We start from the raw sequence: 25007 nt of genomic DNA, 5'->3' as shown, positions 1-25007 counted from the left end.
AGGAGGGAGCCCAGAGGGGGCAGAGAAAGTGCTGCTCGTCCTCTGCTGCTGAGCTGGGCTGGGCTCCTGGGGTGGAGGGAGCTCCTGGCAAGCAGGCAGCATTTCAGAGAGACAGCTCTGCCCAGGAGCAGCTCCTCTGCAAAGCGCAGCAGGGCTGAGGGCACTGCCTGCAGGCACCGAGGGGAGAGGAGTGAGGCAGAGAGAGAGGTTAAAGGCAGTCTGGGGTGGGAGGAGAGCGGAGAGCTGACTTGGAGAAAAATGTTCACAGCCCTTCACAGGGTAAGTCTCTGGCTGCAGGGCAATGCAGCTGTGGTTCCTGGAATGACCTCCTAAAGCTGGCACAACCCACAGCCTATGGGATCTGTCAGGAGGACTCTCACAGTTTGTGCAGTGTAGAGAAAAAGGACGCGCTTTGGAGCAGAGGTTCCCTGCTGCACCCTCAGAGGGACAGGGCATGTCAGCTGCCTTCACCCGGGGATGGCTTCCGAGATCTAAGAAAACTCCCCAGGGGCAATGTGGTCAGCTGTAAAAAACCCTAGAACAATTAAACTAGTTTTACCCTCCTGGTTCCTTAGCACTGGGAGTGCAGATGCTGACAATCCCTTCTGCATTAGGAGTGGATTCAGCTGACAAAGTCAAACAGCAGACTGGCCCCTGCCCGCACCCATTCCCAGAAACCCACTGCTGCAGAGCAGGGCTGACTCCTTGGCAGCCAATGGGCAGAGGTCCTGCTCCTCACGGCACATGCAGCTAGCACCAACCAGAGCTCCAACCACAGAGCTGAACAGAGATCTCTTTGAAATTGAAAAAATGCGGTGAACTTGTATTATGAGAAATGGCTTTGATTTTGGTCAGAGAATAATGCCCTAACTTGTCACTGCCCCTTGCCTCCCCTGTTCAGTGCTCCACACCCAGAGGCAGCAGATGTCCAACAGCAGCTCCACCACCCAGTTCCTCCTCCTGGCGTTTGCAGACACGCGGGAGCTGCAGCTCTTGCACTTCTGGCTCTCCCTGGGCATCTACCTGGCTGCCCTCCTGGCCAACGGCCTCATCATCACCACCGTAGCCTGTGACCACCACCTCCACACACCCATGTACTTCTTCCTCCTCAACCTCTCCTTCCTTGACCTGGGCTCCATCTCCACCACTGTCCCCAAAGCCATGGCCAACTCCCTCTGGCACACCAGGGCCATCTCCTACCCAGGATGTGCTGCACAGGTCTTTCTGTTTGTCTTTTTGATCTCAGCAGAGTATTTTCTTCTCACTGTCATGGCCTATGACCGCTACGCTGCCATCTGCAAACCCCTGCACTACGGGACCCTCCTGGGCAGCAGAGCTTGTGTCCACATGGCAGCAGCTGCCTGGGGCAGTGGGTTTCTCACTGCTGTGCTGCACACTGCCTAATACATTTTCACTTACCCCTCTGCCAAGGCAATGCTGTGGACCAGTTCTTCTGTGAAATCCCCCAGATCCTCAAGCTCTCCTGCTCAGATGCCTACCTCAGGGAAGTTGGGGTACTTGTGGTTGGTGTCTTTTTAGTCTTTGGTTGTTTTGTTTTCATTGTGCTGTCCTATGGGCAGATCTTCAGGGTTGTGCTGAGGGTCCCCTCTGAGCAGGGACAGCACAAAGCCTTTTCCACCATGTCTCCCTCACCTGGCTGTGGTCTCCTTGTTTATAAGCACTGCCATCATTGCCTACCTGAAGCCCCCCTCCATCTCCTCCCCATCCCTGGACCTGCTAGTGGCAGCTCTGTACTCGGTGGTGCCTCCAGCCTTGAACCCCCTCATCTACAGCATGAGAAACCATGAGATCAAGGATGCCCTGAGAAAACTAATCACTGGATGCTTTTCAGAATCAAGAAACTGCCTGTTGTCTTCTGCATAGTACTCACATCTCATTACAGGCCCTGTCTGTCTTCTTGTGTGCTTTTTAAAAGTCAATTTTATTTTTTTAGTCTTTTTTTCCTTTGTTTTACTTATCTGAATGCTTTCTGCAAAGTAATGTCTTCATTCCCCCATTTTCTAATTCACAATATATCCAGCTTTTGTGTGCCCTGAAGGCTGTGCAAATGAGCTGTTCCTTCTGTGCATTTAAACAAAATAAAGGGCCCTGCAGTGACTTGTTTTTCCAAGATCTTTCCTCCAAGACCTTCTCTGCAGCTGCAGGGAGCAGTATGCCTTGTGTGCAGAGGGGAAGAAGAAAGAGTCCCGGCCACAGCCAGGCCACTGCCATGGGAGCACCAGCGCTTGGTCTTTCCCACTGAGCTGCTTTCTCTTCCCAACTTGCCATGCTTTCCTTCTGAAACCCTCTGGTTCGTGTGTGTAAGCCTGAGTGCTCCTCAAGCTGGTTACAGTCCTGCTGTGTGGCAGGCCTGTGGCCTCAGCCAAGGACAGGCAATGGGCACTTGTGTGACAGAGCTGGCCTCCATAGCTGCATTTCCATCGTACAAGGGGATCTCCTCAGGCCTTGTGCCATGGATGTCCCCCACCCCTGGGGCTCACCCCTCTCCACTTCCGAGGAGCTGCTGTGCCCTTCAGAGAGTCTGGGGCTGTGGGGTGAGTGCCCAGAGCTCTGCCGCACCCTGTGGTGGGCACTGGTGTGGGGCCATGCCAGACTGGGCTGCGCTGGGCAGAGGGCAGTGGAGGTGGAGGGAGGTCAGTAGAGGTGGGAAGAGTTTAGGGGGAGCTGTGCTGGGCTGGAAAGTGCCCAGGGAGAGAAAAAACATCAGTGTAGGTCTTGCAGTGTGTGACCATGCAGGGCAAGGACTCACACCGAGTGTTTTTTCATTCGGAGCCAGGGATTGTGGAAAGCATGGAAGACATGCAGGTGTAGGGGAGAGGAGGCTGGTCTGTGCCCTTGGCATTGTGGATAGACTGCGAAGGTGGCTCAGGGTCTTTGTCACCACCAGCATCTCTCATTGGCCATTTCCAGCACTTGCTGGTCACTCCAGGTTTACAGGTGAGTTTTGCTGAGGCCACCTCTATCTTGCTGGTGTTCCAAAGGCTGGTTTGGGGGAACAGACAGCCCTGCCCAGCTTCTCTCCTTCCCCAGACCCTGGCAGAGCAGACCTGCCTGCAAAACCCCATGTAGGACAAAGCTGCGGCAGGGCATGGGTCGGGTGCTGGGGAAGCTGCAAATGTAGGAAGGTCATGGCAGAACTGTGATCTGAAGGCCATCATAGGGATCACAATGGGGGGAAGGTCCCCACCCCTGACTCTCCCCTTTCCCTGTGCTGTGCCTGCAGAGTGGGGCCGTGGGACTGTGTATGGGCATTGGGGCTGGGCCAGCACAGCGGCAGGGCACTGACAGGGGCCGTGAAGCAGTTGCCAGGAGATGCCATCATGGACACTTGTTCTAAGAATTGTATACCAGAGGCTCATCACTGAGAACTTATAGCTATTTTGTCAAGTAAAAAGAAAATTAAAAGCTTTAGTTCATCATCGAGAATACTAAGGAGCTCCCTTTCAGTGCTGTCCTGTACTGCTAGTGTTAAACAAGAGATCCTAGGGGAGAACTGAGGCATTTATCATAGTATTAAGCGAGGTTACGAACGGGGTGATCTTTAGTATGTATGAATAGAGGGTGTATTGAAGTGGCAGGTGTAAGCAATTTGTTATATGCATTTGTTGGGGGGGGGGTGTCTGTTGCGAACTTGCTTAGGTTTTGATGGCCACAGCTGGTTGTGCAGGTGTCGCCGTTCAGCACAGGTGTCTGCTGTCATGTCCGCATGCCCGAGCAGTGAGGAGCTTGGTAGGAGATACATTGTATAGAAGACCCCTCATCCCAATGAGGAGAGTTCGAGAAGTTTCTAGGAGAACTACTGCACCTGCACAACCAGGAGGTGGAGAGTTTTTGGAAGGACACGATGTAACTACTGTTAGACTATAAAAGAAGCTGGGTTGTTTTTCACAGCGTTGCATCTTGGTAGAGCAGAGACTCCCAATGCACCCAGCGCTGTTTGCTTGCCTTTATTCATTTAATAAATTTAGTGATAGTTCCACTAATTCCAAAAGGTCCTTGAGAGCTTCTATATTTTTCCTTGGTTCCAAACCTTATGCTGCTCAGACACGGAAAGTACTACCTCAAATCTCTGCAAACCAAATCTCTCCCACCTTCTCTCATCCACACTCTTTTACCCAGGACACTTCTCCCCATCATGTCTGCACACTGCCTGGTCTCTTTTTTATCTGGGTGAAGTCACGGTGCTCCCTCAAAATGTCTTCCCTAGAGGAGTCTTCTTTACCTGCTGATCCCAGTTGTATCGCCTCACGCTATGTACAGCTCCATCTTCCTTCAACAGAGCTCCATGGGATGGACAGTTTTCCTGCTCCTTTCATGAGAAAAGGTGACAAACAGGAAAGACTCCTTGTCAGGAAGCCGCAGCCTTGGGTTTTGCTCAGCTGCTTCTTACTGGCACTTCACTCAGACTCTGTTGTGGTGGCTTTGGTGCTTTTCTGTGGCTACTCTTTCTGCAGAGAAGATCTTAAAAAGACAATGATTTCATAAAAGATGGTCATAAAGGCCCTGTTGTAGACAACAACGTTTGCCATGAGCTCTGGAGAGAACCAGGAAGATAGTTAATAAGCACCAGGAATACGTAAGAATCTCAAGGCCTCTTCTGAAGAGTGAGCGGCTCTTAGCAGCAGTGATTGGCCGTGTGTAGGGCTCAGAGAGAAGATCGAGGGATGTCAGCGAGAAATGGGGAGGTGGCCTGATGGCTTTAGCAAATCCTGAAACCCTCTCTGAGGCCAGAAAGGGAAAGCAGTGGATGTCTGTGTATAGGGAAGAGGAGGAGATGTGTCCTGGGAAGTTGTCAGGAAGGAAGACCCCTCTTCTGCAAGTCAGGGATGAAAGAGATTTTTCTATGATAATGTGCATGCCTAGAAAATGGAGAAGGCCCTGCTGCTGAGGGTGGCTATCATGCCAGATGAGCTGACCTTGCTCTTTTCCTGCTTCACTTCTCATACTTGGGTGGACCTCAGGAAACATCTATGAGTGTGGAGGATGCACAGACCTCCTGGGGTGAAGTTTCATCACTGCGGGGGAAGAGGGAAGGGTTTGTGAGACCCATGGTAGTGCAGGGAGAGAGCCGTGCATGTAAGAATTCAAGTGAGCCTGGGGCTAGGACACCTTGGGTGCTAGAGGAATATAAACAAGGCTTTGAAAGAAGCCAGATGGGTTGCAGAGAACTCAGAGACATTGCCTAACCCTCAGAAAGCTACAGCTTTATGTTTGAACAACAGTGAGGACAGAGAGTTATCAGTAAACCTTGGGATATCATGGGGTCAGAGGGAGTTGGGAAAGCAGGGGGGAGAGTTAAAATCTGCAGAGAAACTATCACTGACATAGGACAGTATAGGACAGCCTGTAGTGGGGAAAGCCAAGGGCTTTGGTAGAGCTGGGACCCAGAACTGAGGTCCCTTGTTCTCTTGGCTAGGGCTGTTGTCTTGTGGGCTGAGTGGTCTCCATGTATGTCAGCACTGGCATGATTGCCTAACTGAAGCCCCCTCCATCTCCTCCCCATGCCTGGATCTGGTGGTGGCAGTGCTGTACTCGCTGGTGCCTCCAGTTGTGAAAACCCTCATCTATAGTATGAGGAACAGGGAGCTCAAAAATGCCCTGAGGAAAGTGATTTCATGGACATTTTTCAATACCGGTAAACTTCCAGTCTTTTTCCACAAGTGACACCCATACTAGGCCCATGCTTTGTTTTATTATCATTGTTGTTATTGCTATTTGGGGTCTCATGTTCTTACACCGATACTTGGACTTCCCGTACTTCATGTGAAGCATGAACGTACTCTGTCTCACCTGGAGGACCATATAAAAATGTGTCTTTGTAACATTGGGGCCAAGATGACTCCCTCATAGCATCTCTGTAATAAAAAGGGATCTTCCCTGTGCACTGCCTGATGGTAGGGCTGTTTTTCCAAACGTCGTGTCAGGAACAGGCCTGAGATACTGCACCTCCAAAAGGCCTATTGAACCATGGTTTCAAGGGCAAAAAGCTCATTGTCATCTTGTGACCTGCTAGAGGGGTGGATTAAGGACTTACCTGTTGGTGCCTGGTGACAGTGGAGATGATGAATGGTCACTGAGATACAAACCCAGTCGTTTCCCACATGTGACAGGGCAGAAGACATCTTCCAGGAGGGGAATCTCTAGCTGCCTGGATATCCCAGGGGATCTCCGTGGGCAGCGTGTGCCTGGGGTGTGACCGGAGCTCCACAAAGGGAGAGATTGCCCAGGTGGAATCATGCAAAAGTGTTAATTCCAGGTATTCACAGGGAAAGGAGGACTCTGCAATCACAGGGCAGGCAGCAGGAACCCAGCTGGCACAGGGGAAAGGGGGCTGGAGAGATGCAAGAGCTGGCTGAGAAGCTCCAGGGCCAGGACTGTCGTGCTGCCCTGGGGCGTGGGGCTGGTGGGGGCAGAGAAGGGGCAAATGCAGTCAGTGTTGGGGATCGCCTATAATATGAACACAGAAGAGCCAGAGAGTGAGTGGCCATACAGCCCAACCCTGAGGAAGGACCTTTGCTGCATGCTCACCCCTGTCTTCCTCCAGGTCTCTAGGATACCCAGCTCTACTGCCGTTACTAATACAAAGAGAACCAGCTTCCTACCAACACTCATTACACATCAAGTCCCACAGCTCTTGCCACAGCCAGACTCTCAGCCAAGCCCATTCTCAGACACCTCCGGCTAGATAAGGTGCTTGTCTTGAAAGATTTGGAGAATTTCCATTGATAGCGATCTCACCAACTGGCCTGGGTCCTTGCTCCAGTGTTTGGCTCTGAGGGATTTTTTTCCAAACCCCGGCTTTCTCAGCCTCTCCTTGTACACAATGTGCTCCAGGCCCCAGCCATCCTTCTGGCCTCTGCAACTGTCTCTCCAGTCTGTCAGGGTCTTCCTTGTGCTGGTGAGCCCCATACTGGACACAGCAGTCCTGAGGTGGTTGTCCGGCAGTGGGTTAGCCTTGCCCAACACCCAGACACCCACCCAGCTGCCCAGTCACACCTCCAACTCAAAAGGACAAAGGGAGAAAATAAGATGGAATAGCTCCTGGGTCACGATAAAGACAGGGAGATCACTTACTAATTACTGTCACAGGCAAAGAAGGGTTGACTTGGGGAAGATCAATTTAATTTATGCCAAGTAAAAAAGGTTTGGATTGTGAGAAACAATGACAAAATTATTCAAGTCCATTGCCCTCACACTTTATCCCCAGACTCAAATTAATCCCTTACTCCAAATGCTTCTACTCATCCCAATCCCAAGAGGAGCATGGGGGATGGTGAAAAGAGGGTTAACAGTCACTAAAGTACAACTCTGCTGCTCCTTCCTCCTCAGACTTCTCCCCTGTTCCAGCTTGGGTCTCCTCCATGGGATCCCACAATATTTGTGGTCAAGGCTATGTGGTGTTCATTTCTTCCTGTCTTACCTTTCTCCTTTATACTCACAGAATCACAGACATGTTGAGATTGGAAGGGACCTCTGGAGACCATCCAGTTCAACCCCCTCAGCTGAGGAAGGCTCAGCTAGAGTATGTTGCTCAGCACCTTATCTAACTGGGTATGGAGTACCCCCATGGATGGGGACTCCACAACCTCTCTGGGCAGCCTGTTCCAGTGTTTAACCACCCTCACAGTCAAACACAGTTTTCTGGGGTTCAGATGGAATTTTACACACATTAATGAGATCCCCCTCAGCCTTTTCTTCTCCAGGCTGAACAGTCCCACATCTCTCAGCCTTTCCTCCTAGGAAAGATGCTCCAGTCCCTTAAACCAGCTTTGTGGCCCTTTGCTGCACTTGCCTGAGTAGGTCAACAAGTATGATGCACTGGGCAGCGCAGCACTTGACACAGCACTCCGGCTGTGGCCTCAGCAGTGCTGAGTAGAGGGGAAGGATCACCTCCCTCCATCTGCCAGCAAGGCTTCTCCTCATGCAGCCCAGGAGGCTGTTGGCCTTTGCCATGAGGGTGCATTGCTCGCTCACGCTCAGCTGCTTGTCCTCTGGGACCTCAAGGTCCTTCTCTGTAGAGCTGCTATCCCAACATTTGCTGAAGGGGACACATAGCAAGGCGAAAGCCATCCAGGAGGTGTTTGGAGTTCATTGACAATGACTTCCTGACAAGGGTGAGTGAGGAGCCAGTGAAGGGGAGTGTCCTGCCGGATGTCATCCTTGGAAACAAGGAAAAGCTGGTCAGGGGTGTAACAGTCAAGGGTGAGAAAGTAGAGTTGAGGTTCTTGAGAGAAGGGAACAAGGCAAAGAGCAGGACTTCAGGAGAGCAGGCTTTGGTCTGCCAAGGGACATCCTTGACAGTATCCCATGGGATATGGTCCTGCAGAGAAGAGGGGAGAGGTCTTTGATGGTCAAGGATCTCCTCTTCAAGCTCCAGAACAGTACAGCGGGACATGCAGGAAGTCAAGCAACATTGCAGGAGGCTGGTATGGGTGAGAAGGGAGCTCCTGACAAAAATCGAGCATGAAGAGGAAGCACGGAGAAGGTGGAAGCTGGCTGCTTCCCAGCCTCAGTGGTTCTGTGATTCTGTGCTGGAGAGAGCCGCGTGTGTGTTTGTTTGTGCGTGGGAGAACTGGAGGGGTGAGGGGATCCCAGGGCCAGCTCCTGGACAGATGGAGGGCCTCAGATCAGCTCCTGGAGAGATCACTACTGTTATGTATGTCTGTAGAGGCCTAAGTTTTCCACTAACACAGCCTAGCCGACAAACAGCCCAGCCCTCGTTTCTCTTTTCTCCACTGACAGTGGTTTTGCTTGGCTTACAGACCTCCCAGGATCCTTTCCAGGATGAATGATTGTGCGTTTTCTTCCATCAACAGTCTTCCCTTGATGGTGGTAGGGAGAGCACTCAGGTTCCCCCTGACCATGGAAGTAAACAGACATAAATTTGGAGTGAACAACTGTGGCTTTTTTGTCCCACTGAAGTCATGGACGCAGGGCTGCTAGGCAGGTAACCCCAAACAGGCCTCATCATAGCTGAGCTTAACTTTTGGTTTTCTTTTTCCTTCTTTTCCCTCCCAAATTCTCCTCTGATCATCCTCACCCATTCCTCTACAAACAGCCCAACTCTGCTCCTTCTCTGAGGCAGTACGTCCCGCCCCCCCATCCTGCCAGCAGGAAACAAAACTTCTCCAGGAAGAAAGAAGGGGAAGGAAACCCTGGAGGCTGCAGGTTGAAATTTGAACTGGCCAATCGAGATGCGCCAGGGACACCAAGGTGACCCTCCTAGCCAGTAGAATTAAATGACCACAGGTCAGATTCGACAGGGGTATAAACGGGGTCCCGCCGGAGGACACGTTGGCAGTCCTCCTTGGAGCAGTGAGTCTGCAGTCGGGGACTCCCCCTCGGGCCAGGGCACCGCCCGAGGTAACTCCTCGAGGGAGAGAGCCCTCAGCTTTTAGGTGAGTGATACGTGCGTTTTGAGCCATCACTTTAAATCTTGGGGTTTCTTAAGTCGGCCGTGTAGTATTAATTCCCTTTACATCATTGAGCCTGTGATTTTATAAAATGTTACCGGACTTCTAACTTACTTTTGCTAAAGAATAAATCTGAGCTTTAACACTTGTTGGACTTGGTTAGTTGTGCATCCGTAACATTCCCCTCTGGCCCTGGCTTTTCTGGCTTTGTACCCTCATGTGGTGTTTCTAAGACGGTTGTTGTGCTGATTCCTACATTAGTCAGTACAAACCCAGTAACTCCTTTTATTAGCTGGAGCGTCCTGCAACTTCTCACGCTGTGGTCTTGTGTTGATGGCTCACCACAATCAGGGTGAGCCATCTGCACACAGATATTAACACCCAGCAAAATGGAGCTTCACTCCAGGGGGACCTTGAGAAACTGTCGTGGTTTAACCCCAGCCAGCAACTAAGCACCACGCAACTGCTCACTCACTCACTCCCCCCCCGCCCCAGTGGGATGGGGGAGAAAATCGGGAAAAGAAGTAAAACTCGTGGGTTGAGATAAGAACGGTTTAATAGAACAGAAAAGAAGAAACTAATAATGATAATGATAACACTAATAAAATGACAACAGCAATAACGAAAGGATTGGAATGTACAAATGATACGCAGTGCAATTGCTCACCACCTGCCGACCGACACCCAGCTAGTCCCCGAGCGGCGATTTCCCGCCCCCACTTCCCAGTTCCTATACTAAATGGGACGTCACATGGTATGGAATACCCCGTTGGCCAGTTTGGGTCAGGTGCCCTGGCTGCGTCCTGTGCCAACTTCTCGTGCCCCTCCAGCTTTCTCGCTGGCTGGGCATGAGAAGCTGAAAAATCCTTGACTTTAGTCTAAACACTACTTAGCAGCAACTGAAAACATCAGTGTTATCAACATTCTTCGCATACTGAACTCAAAACATAGCACTGTACCAGCTACTAGGAAGACAGTTAACTTTATCCCAGCTGAAACCAGGACAGAAACTCTGGGATTTGGGCAACAGAAACTTCTCAAGTTTTTCAAGGAGAAGTGGCCGGTCCTGCGTCAGGGGGAAGAATAACCCCATCTATCAGGGCAGGCTGGGTCCGCAGTGGCTGAGCAGCGACCGTCATGAGAAGGACCTGAGCACTACAAGGGACACCATACAAGCCAGTGGTGCATGCTCACCATGAACAAGGTCAACTGCATATGAGGCTGCATTAGGAGGAGTGTGGCCACCCCAGACATCTGGAGTTCTCATCCCCCTCCAGGGAGCCGAAGTGTGGCCACACCTAGACTAGTGTGTCCCTTGGTGGGAATTCTTGCTGTAGACAGGTGGGGAGGAACTGGAGAGTGCCCAGAGAAGGTCTGCACGTTTCCTGTTCTTCAGGCCCCAAACCCCATCTATGCAGAGCTCTTCTCTACCCACTCAACCCTGGGAACATGCTGTCCCTGAAGAACCACTGTGCTCTCCAGGCAGCTCCAGATTCCCCTCCTAGAGGATGAGTGTCCTTAATGTCACCTGTGGAAAGCCCTGGGTACATCCCTCAATTACACTCACCATCTCACCTGTCATCAAACACCAACTGGTGACTCCTAAATCCAGTCCTGGGTCTCTAAAAGGTCACAAACAGACACTAAGCTTTTTAGTCCTGGACACACGGAGGAAGAGGAATTCCAGGCGTGCAGTTCCTCAGGCCTCTTTGGAGAAAGAGCTTGTCATGAAAGCACAGCACCAGGAAGATCCCATTTTATTACGGAGCTGCTACGAGAGAGGCTAACTCTGAGCCAGTGTTAAACATACTTGTATAAGGGCACTAGGTGCACTTATGCATGTGAAGTAGGTACATGACTCGGATGTAGTGATGCAAATGCAAATATTTGTGTAGACACATAAAAACCATGAATGAAAAATAACAGCTGCAATAATGATAATTATAATGATACTAAAAAAGAAAAAGGAAAAAAAAAAAAGCAACACAAAAAGCCACAACAAACAAAAAAACAAACAAAAATCCTGGGACTGGCTCTGTTTAACATCTTTTTTGGATACATGTACATGGACAGTGGGATTGAGTGCACCCTCAGCAAGTTTGCCAACCACACCAAGCTGTGTGGTGCAGTTGCCATGCTGGAGGGAAGGGAGCAAGGTGCTACACATGGGTCAAGGCAATCCCAAGCATAAATCCAGGCTTGGCAATGAGTAGATTGAGAGAAGCCCTGCAGAGAAGTACTTGGGGGTACTGGTTGATGAGGAGCTCAACGTGACCCAGCAATGTGCCCAATGTGTCAAGGGAGGTGATTCTCCCCCTCTACCCTGCTCTCGTGAGACCCCACCTGGAGAACCGCCTTCATCTCTGGGGCCCCCAACATAAGAAGGACATGGACCTGTTGGAGTGAGTCCAGAGGAAGGCCATGAAGATGATGAGAGGGCTTGAGCACCTCCCTTATGAAGACATGCTGAGAGAGTTGGGGTTGTTCATCCTGGAGAAGAGAAGGCTCTGGGGAGACCTTCTAGCAGCCTTCCAGTACTTAACGGGGCCTACAGGAAAGCCGGAGAGGGGCTTTTTACAAGTGCATGTAGTGATAGGACAAGGGGTAATGGCTTTAAACTGAAAGAGGGTAGATTTAGATTAGATGTAAGGAAGAACTTCTTCACTGGGAGGGTGGTGAGGCACTGGAACAGGTTGCCCACAGAAGGTATGGATGCCCCATTCCTGGAAGTGTTCAAGGCCAGGTTAGATGGGGCTTTGAGCAACCTGGTCTAGTGGAAGGTGTCCCTGCCCATGGCAGGTGTTTGGAACTAGATGATCTTTAAGGTCCCTGCCAACCCAAACCGTTCTATGATTCTATGATTCCAATATCCTTGGAGATTAGGAAAAATATCTTCTGTGGAAGGGTTATCAAGCATTGGAACACCTGCCCAGGGAAGTGGTTCAGTCACCATCCTTGGACTTATTTAAAAGACGCGTAGATGTGGCACTTAGGGACATGGTTTAGTGGTGGACTTGGCAGTGTTAGGTTTACAGTGTGTCTCGATGACCTTAAAGGTCTTTTCTAACCTAAATGATTCTATGATTCTAAAGATTTGACTCCCTTAACCCCTATCCCTGTCCCCTTGCGAGGCAGGACACCATGGCAGTGACTGGCAGGGATCATTTCCCCCCACCTAGGGCAGGGGTTCAGCTGAGTCCATCAGGTATCTCCTCTCTGGTGAGTAGCCCAGAGGCTGAAGTGGGGTTCATCTCTCCCTGATGCACCCCACAGACCCACAGGAGCTGGGATTCCTCTTGCTCCAGCTCAGTGTGCACATAACGGGTGCCTGCAGGCCAGCCCCTGCCCTGAGCTCCCACTGGGATCCATGGGGGTGCAGGGTGGCTGTCAGCTGCTCACACACAAACACCTGGTGGCATCTGAGGTGCCAGGGCTGGTCAAAAACTTCTTGATGTGTCTGCAGGCTCTGATGGAGCATACCTGGGACACCCAAACTGCCTGAGCGTCATCTTCAGCTGTGGGGTTGTGGAGGGGGGTCCCTTGGTGACCTCAGATTACACCCAATGGTTAGGGCATCTGAGTCCATGGCAGCTGCTGGTCTTTCAGCTGACCACAAGGAGGAGTGCGCTAGAAGGTAGCTCAGATCTCTGTCTAGGTGCCCTCCACTGAACTCACTAGAGCTCAGCTCACTGCAAAACTCAGACACGAACACATCCCTGCATTGCAGGCACTGATATTATGTCAAGGCTATCTGTTAAATGGCATAAGAATGGCCTCTAGTGCCGTGCCACACCAGGTGCCGGGGGACCTAGTGCAACGGCATGTGGCTGGCAATTATGGCACAGGACCTCCAGGAAAGCCATGTTCCCCTGGAGATGGAGCTGGATAAAAACACCAGGGGCTCCCAAAGGGTCTGGTGCCATTCTGCCAGCACCTGAATGCCAGCATCATGGCAAGGTCCATCTTGTCTACACTCAGGAGCAGTGCATGATTGGGAGGCACATCACACCAGGGTCTCCACTCATGTCCCTGTACTCTCAACCCCTGACAATTCTCTTCTCCCTTGTCTTCTACACGCCTAACAATGCTATGAAGAAAACACATGCCACTGATGTCCACTGTCTGGCTGGATTGCAGGCTTACCTCACCCAGGGACATTCTCAGGGGTACCTTGTGTTCCTGGAGATTGGCACAAGGTCCTGCAGAGTCACCTCAGGCAGCAAACTCCTCTCTTGCAAGCCTGGCACGGCCCTGGCCTGTTTTTCTCTGGCATTGGGAACTGCAGGACTTGTTGTCTTTGTGAGCATCTCACTTCATCATGACATTGCCACCTGCCATCCTTCCCAGCATGTCTTTGCACTGAAGCAAAGTCTTTGCAGACATGGGGTCCTGGGTGCTTGGTTCCAGTTTTCCCCATGAAAGCGGTCTTTGCTGAGCGGCTACAAACCAAATGTGCAGCCATGGCCTCACAGCCTGGGACACAGGTGGGAGAATCTGGAGCCCCTGATTCCATCACAGAGCTTCTGAGGGAACTGCTGTGGCCACATGGTGGGACAGGTTGCACAATTTTGGGTACTGTGATGGATAGACACAGGCTCTTTAGTAGACACTGGGGGATGGTTGGGAAATGTGGAAGAATGAGGCTGGGGCTTGGCCTTTGTAAAGGGTGGGGCAACTCAAATGTGTATGGTGGGGTAGACAACAGGTTGTGCAATCATTACTGGGTTAGGAACAGGTGACGCACCACTGATGGAGACATGAAGGTGGGAGTTAGAACCACTCAGTCAGGGTGAGGAAATGGACAAAGTCTTCTGTAGGTAACCTGAGGAAATCTCCAGATCAGCAAACCTTGCCCTCACTGGATGGGCAAAGTGACTGGGTGCAAACAGCCCCATTGGGTCCTGGAGAGTCTCAGGGTCGACTTCTTCTCACAGCAGTCGGGTGGGCCAAGAGGGTGAATCAGGGCTGGTCAGGGACGTTAAAGTGTCAGCCTTGGCTGCAGTGACCGTGAAGTTGTTGCATCATAGTTCTGAAGAGAACTGAAGCCAGAGAGTAGCAGAGCTCAGGTTTGGGATCCCAGAGAAGCAGGCCTTGGCCTGCTGAGGGCTCTGGTGGTAGTGGGAGACCCCATGGGAAGGCAGCTCTGAAAGGTAAAAGTCTAAGGTAGCTGAGAGGCCTTTAAGGACATCTTCCTCCAAGCACAGGAAGGATGTGTCCTGATACTCGGGAAAACAACCCTTCATCTCCAGAAACCGGCTGGGCTAAACAGGAACCTCAATGCCGAGCTCCAGTGCCAAAAGGCAGCACACAGGAGGTTGAAGCAGGGGCAGGCTACAAAGGAGTTTAGAAATGTTGTCTGGAGAAACAGGGATTGTGTTAGGAGACTCAAAGCTCCCCCAAAGTTCAAGCTAGCAAGGGATGTCAAAGGCTACAAGATGAGCTACTGCTGCTTCCTTAACAGTTAAAGAAACGCAAAGAAAAACAAATCGGGCCACTACTGAATTTAGAAAGAATAAATGCAGGTAGGTCTAAAGTACATGATGACTTATTTTCCTCTGTCTTGCCCTGAAAGGTCTCCTATGTCTTTGTTGCCCTCAGGCAGGACTCAGAGGAGGAGAACAACCAGCAGTGGATGAGGATCAAGTCGGGCTACTTGAGCAAACTCACCCCTTTTGCCGGTCTGTATCCAAGGGTGCTGAGAGAGCCAGCCAATGCCATTGTAAGGACACTCTGCATCATCTTGGAATGGGGATGGAGATTGGGGGAGGTCCCAGATGACTTGCAAAGAACAAGAGATGCATGCATCTTCCAGCAAGGCCCAAAGGATGAGCTGGGGAACTGAAGGCTGTTTCACCTCACTTTGGTGAAGGCTGTGTCACAGGGCTTGTCCTTCTGAATCCCATTTCTGGGAACCTGGAAGGGAGAGTGACTTGAATTGCCAAGGGTAGGTCATGCCTGGCCATCCCCTCACCTTTCTGTGATGAAGAGGACTGCTTTTCTGGATGAGAGGAGAGCAGTGGGTGTCATTTCCCTGGGTTTCAGCAAGGCTTTCAACACCATCCTCCCACTATATGCTTGCCTATTCTTGTACCCAAGTAAAGGCATTACAGTCTGGATGGCTGGTTGGATGGTGGGTTTGGAGGGTTGAGGTGAAAGTGTGGTTCTCTGCCTGCAGACCAGTAACACCTGGAGAACTGTAAGTGTTCATCCTGGGATCTCTCCTGGTTAACATCTTTACCAATGACCTCAAGGAACTGATGGAGTGCGCAGTTGTCAGGGTTGCAGATGCCACTAAAGCATGGAAGAGCCAGTCAAGATGCTGGAGGGCAGAGCTACCGTCCAGAGAGACCTAGAGAGGCTGGGGTGTTTTGGTTAATCAGAGTAGGCAGCTCAGCTCATCAACAACCGCTCACTCACTCCTCCCCAGTGGGATGAGGGAGAGAATCAGAAGAGTAAAAGTGAGAAAACTCATGGGGTCACGTAAGGATATTTTAATAGGTAAAGCAAAGCTGTGAATGAGTCCCAAGCAAAATAAGGAATTAATGCACTCCTTCCCATCGACAGGCAGATGTTCAGCCATCTCAAGGAAAGCAGGGCTCCATCACGTGTAATGGTGACGTAGGAAGGCAAACACCGTAACTCTGCATGTCCCCCCTTCCTTCTTCTTTCCCCAGTTTTTATTACCTGAGCGTGACATCTTATGCTCTGGAATATCCCTTTGGCCAGCTGGGGTCAGCTGCCCCAGCTGTGTCCCCTGCCAACTTCTTGTGCACCCTCAGCCTACTCACTGGTGGTGGCGGGGTGAGAAGCAGAAAAGGCCTTGATAGTGTGCAAGAACTGCTCAGCAGTAACTAACACATCCCTGTGTTATCAACACTGTTTTGGTCACAAATCCAAAACACGCAGCCCCATGAGCTGCTATGAAGAAAATTAACTCCATCCCAGCAAAAACAGGACAAAATCCCCCTCTTATTCCGTTCTGCTTACAGCATGCTCAGGTCTCACACTGTCCAATACAAACTCAGTAACCATCACCCCTTCCCATCCTTTCATTTAAGCACAGATGTCATTCCCTTACTCGACGGACCACTCCTGTAAAATGACCATAAAATGGCCACAAAACATCCATCGAGTTCATTTAGTCCATGACTTGGGTTCTGCCTGTTATGGTGCTCACTCGGGACAGTGTTGGTCTGCATGCTGATCCCGACCCGTGAGCTCACAGAAGGCCCACCACCTGTCCCAAGGCAGAGATCCATGCATTCCCACTGCTCTCTCTATCCTAAAGGGCATCTCCCCCTCCTTGCCTTACAAGCCTGTCCATCCTTGGCCGCACTCCTGCTGTGTGCTATCTCACACCGTCTGTGCTCTCCACATGAGACTGTCGCTCACTGGAACCACACACAGACGTCTAATTCCTCCTCTTTGCTCAGCTCGCTGCGCACATCAGTGCGCTGACACTTCAGAGAGGTGTCCGGTAGCGCTGATTTCCCTGAAGGATATCACAGGACCACAAAACTAGAGTAGAGGTTTGAAGGGACAGGACTGGACCCAGTGTTGACCCCTGCAGTGCACCACTGGTGACTGGCCTGCAGTGAGACCTCGTGCCACTGATCACCAGTCTGTGGGCCCGGCCATTCAGTCAGGTTTCAATCCACCTCGCTCTCTGCTCATCCAGCCTCTCCTTCAGCAGCTTCTCTGTGAGGATTTTATGGGAGACAGTGTCAAAAGCCTTACTCATCCACCAAGGCAGCCATTTCATTGGAGAAGTTTATCAGGTTGTCAAATAGGAATGGCATTTCCTTTCATCGGCTGTGCTCTGGGCCTCTGTGGTGTATCGGTTGGGGTCTGGCACTTGGAGGGCCACAATGTTATGCCATTGTATAGCCCATAAAGATTTGGCCACCCCAAAAAAGGGATGATAGGTGGGAAGTGCTACCAATTTTGGACATTGCTTGATAGCAAAGAAATAATAGTGGGCCCTGTCCAACCTCTCCGAACTCCATTGCTCTCAGCTCTGTTTAGATATGAAATGCAGATGTCAAACGCTTTATTATAAACTTGTCCTGAGAACAGTTTTCACCATTCAACATGTTCATAGGTAATGCATTTTAGAAATGACTGTATAAATCTAGATTTATGTAGAGGGAGAGAAAGTGTAATCAGCTTGCTGTTCCATGTCAACAGCCAATAGAGAAAGCAATCCTGAGGATTTATAGAAAACCCTCAAAACTCTGGAAATGGAGACTTCTTACACACTTATTACACCAAGCTCTTTTCTGGATATGTTTCAACTTATACCTATCATCTCCACTCATGGGTTGATGCCGTTGCCCACACGGGTGTAGAGAAATTCCATGCGGGGACGGACGACAGGACACCAATATGATGATCAAAGTCGCCAGTTTATTGAGCATAGCAGATCATTCTTATACAATTCTCTAAGTTCCTTAAAATCTCTGATTGGTTGCTGCATGCAAGCATATAGTGTCCACACGCATAAACATAAGATATAATTGGTTATACTAACTCTGTACACGCGCATAAACATAGGACATAATTGGTTACACTAACTAACACATGCCAGACTTGTCTCAGTCTAATTGGTCAAGATAAACTGCCAAATTGAGGTTCTTTGTGCCAAGTTCCCTTTATCGTGTAATATGCACCTGTGTTGTTCTAATTGGCATAATTCTTTTTTTTTTTTTTGTCTTCTTGTTTATTCTGCTCAAGGCCTTCTAAAGGCGTCTGGAATGCTTTTGTGACCGTTAGCTAAATATGTTCCCCCACACGGGGGTGGCCACTGCCTCCAAGATACCCTGAGGTAGCTGAAGACTTCATGTGGGACATAGAAATGTGATGCACACCTAAGGCAGAACGTCTGGAGCATGAGCTGGTGGACAGGCAGGGTGTGTCAAAGCCTCTTGGCTGAGACAAGTGATTTCTCTCCCTTGACTAGCAAGGGAAGCCTGGGCAATTGCACCCAAGGTGTCTAGTGTGAGAGGTGATTGCTGTCATCCCTGCCTTCACCTACAAGGGAGTCACCTGTAATTTTCCAAACAGCGAATGAAAACCAAGTGTGTCTAGATGATGTAGCGTCTGCTTGAAGATGTGCCTGTAACCCAGATATGTTGGGGTTGGTTGGTGCAGATTTGGCTATTCAGAAGGGAGCATTTCCTTCCCTTTGTCTCTTTGCTTCTCTCTGTGAGTTGAGGGAGCTCGTGACTTCAGTGTGTGACACGCTGTCTGCAAAAGAGCGAGTATGGACAAACAAACAAAGTCAAGGACAGGGAACTATTGGGGAGGTCCTGGCATCTGTGATTAAACAAAAAATGTGTTTTCTGTTGGTCTAAGGTTATCCTCTGTAGGAAGCAGGTTTCAGTGGAGGTAATGTGGACTTAGGTAATGTGGACTTAACACCTAGCTGAAGAATGTCTTTTATTTTTTACTGAAGTATGCCTTCCTTTGTTTTTGCTTGTTGGCAATTAAGAAAAACGCTTCTGTGTCTGTGTGCCTCTCAATCTCCAAGAAAAACAGGTGGGAATTGGTGCCAACAGGCTGAAACATGCAGCTACAGCCTTCAGTGGCGAAAGCTCAGATTGGAACAGGGCTGCTCCAAGTCCCAGGTGGCTGATGAGAGACATGGTAGTTTGGGGGTAGGGATGAAAACTGACCATAGGCTGTGGAACATGAAGGCTCTGGATTTTCATATCTATTTAGACTGCATTAGGAGATGCACAGGATCAATATCAATTAGAGACTGATAATATCAATTCAGGTATAAGCAGTAAAACAACGTGGAGAAAAATAAACCTTTTCTTTTTGGTGTTGTTTAGTGTTCATATCATCTCACTTTGATTACACTCCTGAACCTGCTCTAATTAACCACATCAGAATTGAAGAGTTAAAGGAAAATGATGCACAGCAGCTGGAATTGTTAGGGTGTTTTGCATGTTAATGAGCCCTCTGGTGCTGACTTTCTGAACTGCAGATCCTGAAAGATTGAAGAAGCCCCTAGAGACTTCAAAGTCAGCAGCAAGCCTCCAAGTTTCCGAGCGTGTTAGTGGGCTCCAGTGAGGGCCATCCCTGAAAAGGCCATGGAGGGCAGGACCAGAAAAAGGACCATCCCTGGGAGCTGGTGAAGCAGGAAGTCAGAGGCACTGCTTAGAGGTGGAAAATCATGCGTGGAATGTGGCTGTGAAAACCCTTGATATGTTTCACCAAGCAGGACAGCCAAGCCCTGACACCCGTCTGCTGGGAAAGGAGACCTGTTACCTCACGGGATGCATGCAGATCTTCTGGGGAGCAGTGGTATGTGGGGCTGTGCAATGCCAAGTGCAGGACAGGATTAACAGAGGGTGGGTGAGGAGGCAACAACACCCTGGGGCTGTAAGAACCTGGTGTCTTCTCATGGGCCTCAGTGGAAGAGACAGCAGCCAGGGTGGAGAGGATAAGGATCTCAGTTGTGTTGGCTGGTGGTGGTCTCACCTGCTGCAATGCCCTCAGTCATCCCCATTGCAGGCTGTCCTACACTGTCCTATGCCTGTGCTGGTTTCCCCGCAGACTTTAGCTACGTCCCCATTTCCCCACCACACTTGGACCCTGGGATCTGCCAAGCCATAATGATGCCCTTCTGTCCTTACTGGCTGTTGCTTCAAACACAAAGCTGTGGTCAAGCAAGGATTGGCCAATGCCTGTGAGTGCCCCACAGCCTGTCTGCCTTCTTCCAATACCCTGATCACGCTTCTCTTGCATCCAAGCTATCACAGCCCCACTCTTGCTTGAATCTTCTATTTCTCTCTATATGCCAACCCTGAAATACATGTCCTCCTTCTGTTGCCTCAAAATCAAAACTCAACTTATTTCACTTCAGCAGGATGCCCCGCTACCCCTGCCACTACTTCAAGTCTGCTACCAAAGATTCAGAAAGCTATGTTGCATGTGTTTGTGTTTTGGAAGATAAATGCCTTAATTTTTATTTATTTTTTTTAATAGATACTGATACACCTGGGGAAATCTCAAAACCACATATTGATGGATTCTTGATATGCTCAGGCCTGTATGTATGGGGGCACATATAAATCATCCCTGCACCTGATGTGAATTATTTCTGTGGTCAGGGAGAACCTGAGAGCTCTTGCTAAATCGAAAGCATGAAGGGGAAGGGAGGGACAGCATCACTTAGGGTGGAAGGGACCTCAGGATGTTTTTGGAAAAACCTCCTGCTCAAAGCAGGGCCACACCAGATTACTCAGGGCTTTATCCAAAGACACCTTAGTCACTTTCTGGGATACAGCCTGGCACAAACTCCCTGGGAAACAGCTTCCAGCATTTGACTAACCTCACGCTGGAAATGTATTTCTCTATATGTGCACTACCCACCTTGTTTCAGCCCATTGCCTCTTGTCCTTGTGTCTTGTACCATGGACACGAGCCTGACTCAGTCTTCCTGGGAACAATGCAATGCTGCTACATGTTTTGCCCAAGATCTTCCTTTCTCCAGGCTGGACAAGCCCAGCTCCCTCAGCCTCTCCTCACACCTAAAGTGTTCCTGCCTCGGACCATTATGGGGGCCCTTTGCTAAACTGGCTCCAGCTTGCCAACACCTTTCCTATATTGGGATCTGAAATCTGTACACAGTGTTCCGCATAATCTCTTCCCTCAATCGCTTGGCCGTGCTCCTGGTCATGTAGCGCAGGGTGATCCTGTCCTTCCTTGTGCCAGGACACACAGCTGTGTCCTGTCCATCTTGCTTTCCACCAAGACCTTTCCAAAAGGCCTCCTCCCAGCCAGGCAGCCCCCCGCCTGTGTCATTGCCAGGATTAGTCCCCTGCAGGGACAGAAACTGGCATCTGACCTTGCGGGAATTCATGACTTTCATGCCAGTGCATGCTCTCCTCTTCCTTGAAGCCTTTCCCTGAGCACAGGACCTGGAGACCATTTCAGTAAAGGCTCAGGCACAGCAGGCATTCATTCCTTCAGCCCCAGCTGTGTCTGCTGTTATTAAATCACCTTGCCCAGTCAGCAGCAGGCCTGCATTTTCCTTGTTCAGCCTTGGTCTCTCAGAAGTGACCAAAGGTCTTCTGTTTGCTTCTGAATTCCCTTGCAATCAGCATCTCCAGGTGAGCTTTTCTTTTCCTACACACATACCTCCACAACAAAGGCAATATATAGAAATTCCCGCTTTGTACCTGTCCTTGCTGAAAGCTCCTGGCAGCTGCTTCTGTCCCTGTTCTGGCCCAGACCCACTGCCCATACGTGGTCTTACAGCCCCACTCTGCAGGCACAGCATGGGGGAGGGGAGCATCAGGGGTGGGAAAGTTCTCCCCATTTGTGATCCCAATGGCGGCCTTCAGATCACAGTTCCTCCATCACCCTCCTACTTTTGCAGCTGCCCCAGCACCCGACCCCTGCCCTGCCCCAGCCTTGTCCCATGTGGAGCTTTGCAGACAGCTCTGCGCCAGGGTCTGCCAGGGTCTGGGGAAGGAGCAAGGCTGGGCAGGGCTGTCTGTTCCCCCACACCAGCCCTTGGCCCAGCAGGAAGGTGGAGGTGGCCTCACAGCCAAACTTACCCGTAAACCTGGAATAACTGGCAAGTGCTGGACATGGCCAAAAAGAGATGTTGGGAGTGATGAAGACCCCGAGCCACCTTCCCTGTCTGACCACACCACAAGGGCACCGACCGGCCTCTTCTGTGCTCTGCACCTGCGTGTCTTCCATGCTTGCCGCAAGCCCTGCCTCTGCACCACAAACCCCCGGTGTGAGTCCTTGCTCTGCGTGGTCACACACTGCAAGCTCTACACTGATACTTTTCTCTCCTGGGCGCTTTCCAGCCCAGACCAGCTCCCCCTAAACTCTTCCCACTTCCCCTGACCTCTCTCCACGTTCCCTGCCCTCTCCCCAGCACAGCCCAGTCTGGCATGGCCCCACACCAGTGCCCACCACAGGGTGCGGCAGAGCTCTGGGCACTCACCCCACAGCCCCAGACCCTCTGAAGGGCACAGCAGCTCCTCGGGGGCGGAGAGGGGCTGAGGCCCAGAGGCTGGGGGGCATCTGTGGCACAAGGCATGGGGAGATCCACTTGTCTGATGGAAATGCTGCAATGGAGGCCAGCTCTGTCACACAAGTGCCTGCGGCCACAGGCCTGCCACACAGCAGGACTCTAACCATGCTTGAGGAGCACTCAGGTCTTCCACCAACCAAAGGGTTCAGAAGGAAAGCATGGAAGTGGGAAGAGAGCAGCTGGGGAAAGACCAAGCGCTGGTGCTCCCTGGCACTGCTGCTGTGCCTGGACTCTTTTCTTCTTCCCCTCTGCACACAGGCACTGCTCCCTGCAGCTGCAGAGAAGGTCTTGGAGGAAGGATCTCAGAAGAACAAGTCACTGCAGGGCCCTTTATTTTGTTTAAACACACAGAGGGCATAGCTCATTTGCACAGCCTCCAGGACACAAAATCTGGATCGACTGTGAATTAGAAACCAGAGGAAGACAGACATTTCTTTGTGGAAAGCTTTCAGATAAGTAAAAGAAAGTGAAATAGAAGAAATAAAAACCACACCCAAAAATCACCATAAAAAGACCAGCAAAAGACAGGTTTGGTCTGCAAAGAGATATAAGTACTATGCAGAAGACAAGAGGCAGTTTATTCCTACTGAAAAGCATCCAGTGATTAGTTTTCTCAGGGCATCCTTGATCTCATGGTTTCTCATGCTGTAGATGAGGGGGTTCACGGCTGGAGGCACCACCGAGTACAGAACTGCCACCAGCAGGTCCAGGGATGGGGAGGAGATGGAGGGGGGCTTCAGGTAGGCAAACGTGGCCAGTGCTTACAAACAAGGAGACCACAGCCAGGTGAGGGAGGCAGGTGGAAAAGGCTTTGTGCTATCCCTGCTCAGAGGGGACCCTCAGCACAGCCCTGAAGATCTGCCCATAGGACAGCACAATGAAAGCAAAACACCCAACAGCTAAACAGAAAGAAAATACAAGTACCCCAACTTCCCTGAGGTAGGCATCTGAGCAGGAGAGCTTGAGGATCTGGGGGACTTCACAGAAGAACTGGTCCACAGCATTGCCTTGGCAGAGGGGTACTGAAAATGTGTTAGCTGTGTGCAGCACAGCATTGAGAAACCCACTGCCCCAGGCAGCTGCTGCCATGTGGACACAAGCTCTGCTGCCCAGGAGGGTCCCGTAGTGCAGGGGTTTGCAGATGGCGACGTAGCGGTCGTAGGCCATGACAGTGAGAATAAAGTACTCTGCTGAGATCAAAAAGACTAAACAGAAATGACCTGGGCAGCACATCCTGGGTAGGAGATGGCCCTGGTGTGCCAGAGGGAGTTGGCCATGGCTTTGGGGACAGTGGTGGAGATGGAGCCCAGGTCGAGGCAGGGAGAGGTTGAGGAGGAAGAAGTACATGGGGGTGTGGAGGCGGTGGTCACAGGCTACGGCGGTGATGATGAGGCCGTTGGCCAGGAGGGCAGCCAGGTAGATGCCCAGGAAGAGCCAGAAGTGCAAGAGCTGCAGCTCCCGCGTTGTCTGCAAAAGCCAGGAGGAGGAACTGTGTGATGGAGCTGCTGTGTGGACATCTGCTGCCTCTGGGTGTGGAGCACTGAACAAGGAGGCAAGGGCAGTGACATGTTAGCCCATAATTCTTTGAGCAATATCAAAGACATTTCTCACACTACATGCTCACTGCACCTTTTTCATTTCAAACAGATCTCTGTTCAGCTGTGTTGATGGAGCTCTGCATGGTGCTGGCTGAGGTGTGCTGTGAGAAGCAGGACCTCTGCCTACTGGTTGCCAAGGAATCAGCCCTGCTCTGCAGCAGTGGGTTTCTGGGAATGGTGTCCATCAGGAGAGGTCAGTCCTGGTGTTTTGAATTGGTCAGATGATACTGCTCCTAATGAAAAGTGTCAACATCTGCACTCCCAGGGCTAAGAAAACAGAATCCGAGCATGTTTGAGAAGAGGGCGGTTTTTAACAGCTCTTCCCTATGTCACCTGGTAATATTCCTGGATTTCGGAAGCCTTCAGCATTTCTGCTGCAGTCTGGGAGAACATCATGAGCCAGGCAAGTCAGGAGGATTGCCTGTGGCTTCGTGCAGAGAGAGGGGAGCTGCTCTGTCCTTCTGTCTAGTTCCCACTTCCACTGTGCTTGCACCTGTCTGAGGTGGAGGGTGATCACGCTCCCATATTTTACCCTGAAAAGCCACCAGACACTACTGAGAGCAGAGACATCCACTGCAGACCACCAAATGTCTCACCCTTTCTCAAAGTCTCAGCACCCTGCTTCTAGGCAAGGAGACACTGGGCTCATTTCACCAGCCCAAGAGCATTTCCTCAGTCATAGCATCTCTGTGCTTCTCCATGGGGCTTTCTGATAACAGAAAGCTGCTGTGAGACAGGTTTGCATCCTGCAGGGCAGCTCACAGCTTGGAAGGACGCTCTGAGGTGACAGCCAAGTGACCTACTGTGCTGGCATCTCTGTAAGGGAGAATCAGCTCTTTCCCCAGCCCCACAGACAGCATTGCCCACAGCCCCAGAGCTTGGAGGAGAGCTTGGACACCTGTAAGCTTGTTC

The 25007-nt window shown here is 50.8% G+C and overlaps 1 protein-coding gene and 1 pseudogene across 1 annotated transcript; one reads left to right on the top strand and one right to left on the bottom strand.

The window, feature by feature from the left end:
- Nucleotides 1–924: 924 nt before the first annotated feature.
- LOC115337741 (olfactory receptor 14I1-like) lies at nt 925–15276 on the top strand. Its single transcript, XM_030006158.2, has 2 exons — nt 925–1307; nt 15033–15276. Exons 1-2 carry the CDS (start codon nt 925–927, stop codon nt 15274–15276), a joined length of 627 nt encoding a protein of 208 aa, XP_029862018.2.
- An 8-nt stretch (nt 15277–15284) lies between these two features.
- Nucleotides 15285–24488, bottom strand: LOC115337740 (annotated as a pseudogene).
- Between the last annotated feature and the right edge of the window lie 519 nt (nt 24489–25007).

Source organism: Aquila chrysaetos, assembly GCF_900496995.4.
Source record: "Aquila chrysaetos chrysaetos chromosome W unlocalized genomic scaffold, bAquChr1.4 W_unloc_6, whole genome shotgun sequence".
Classification (NCBI taxonomy): Eukaryota; Metazoa; Chordata; class Aves; order Accipitriformes; family Accipitridae; genus Aquila; species Aquila chrysaetos.
The sequence above is the reverse complement of the archived record's forward strand: the minus strand, read 5'-3'. Positions and strand labels throughout refer to the sequence as shown.

Coding starts and splice junctions, on each gene's coding strand:
- LOC115337741 (XM_030006158.2), top strand. CDS start 925: ATGTCCAACAGCAGCTCCACCACCCAGTTCCTCCTCCTGGCGTTTGCA. Junction 1,308..15,032: donor GCTGCCATCTGCAAACCCCT/GCACTACGGGAC, acceptor TGTTGCCCTCAG/GCAGGACTCAGAGGAGGAGA.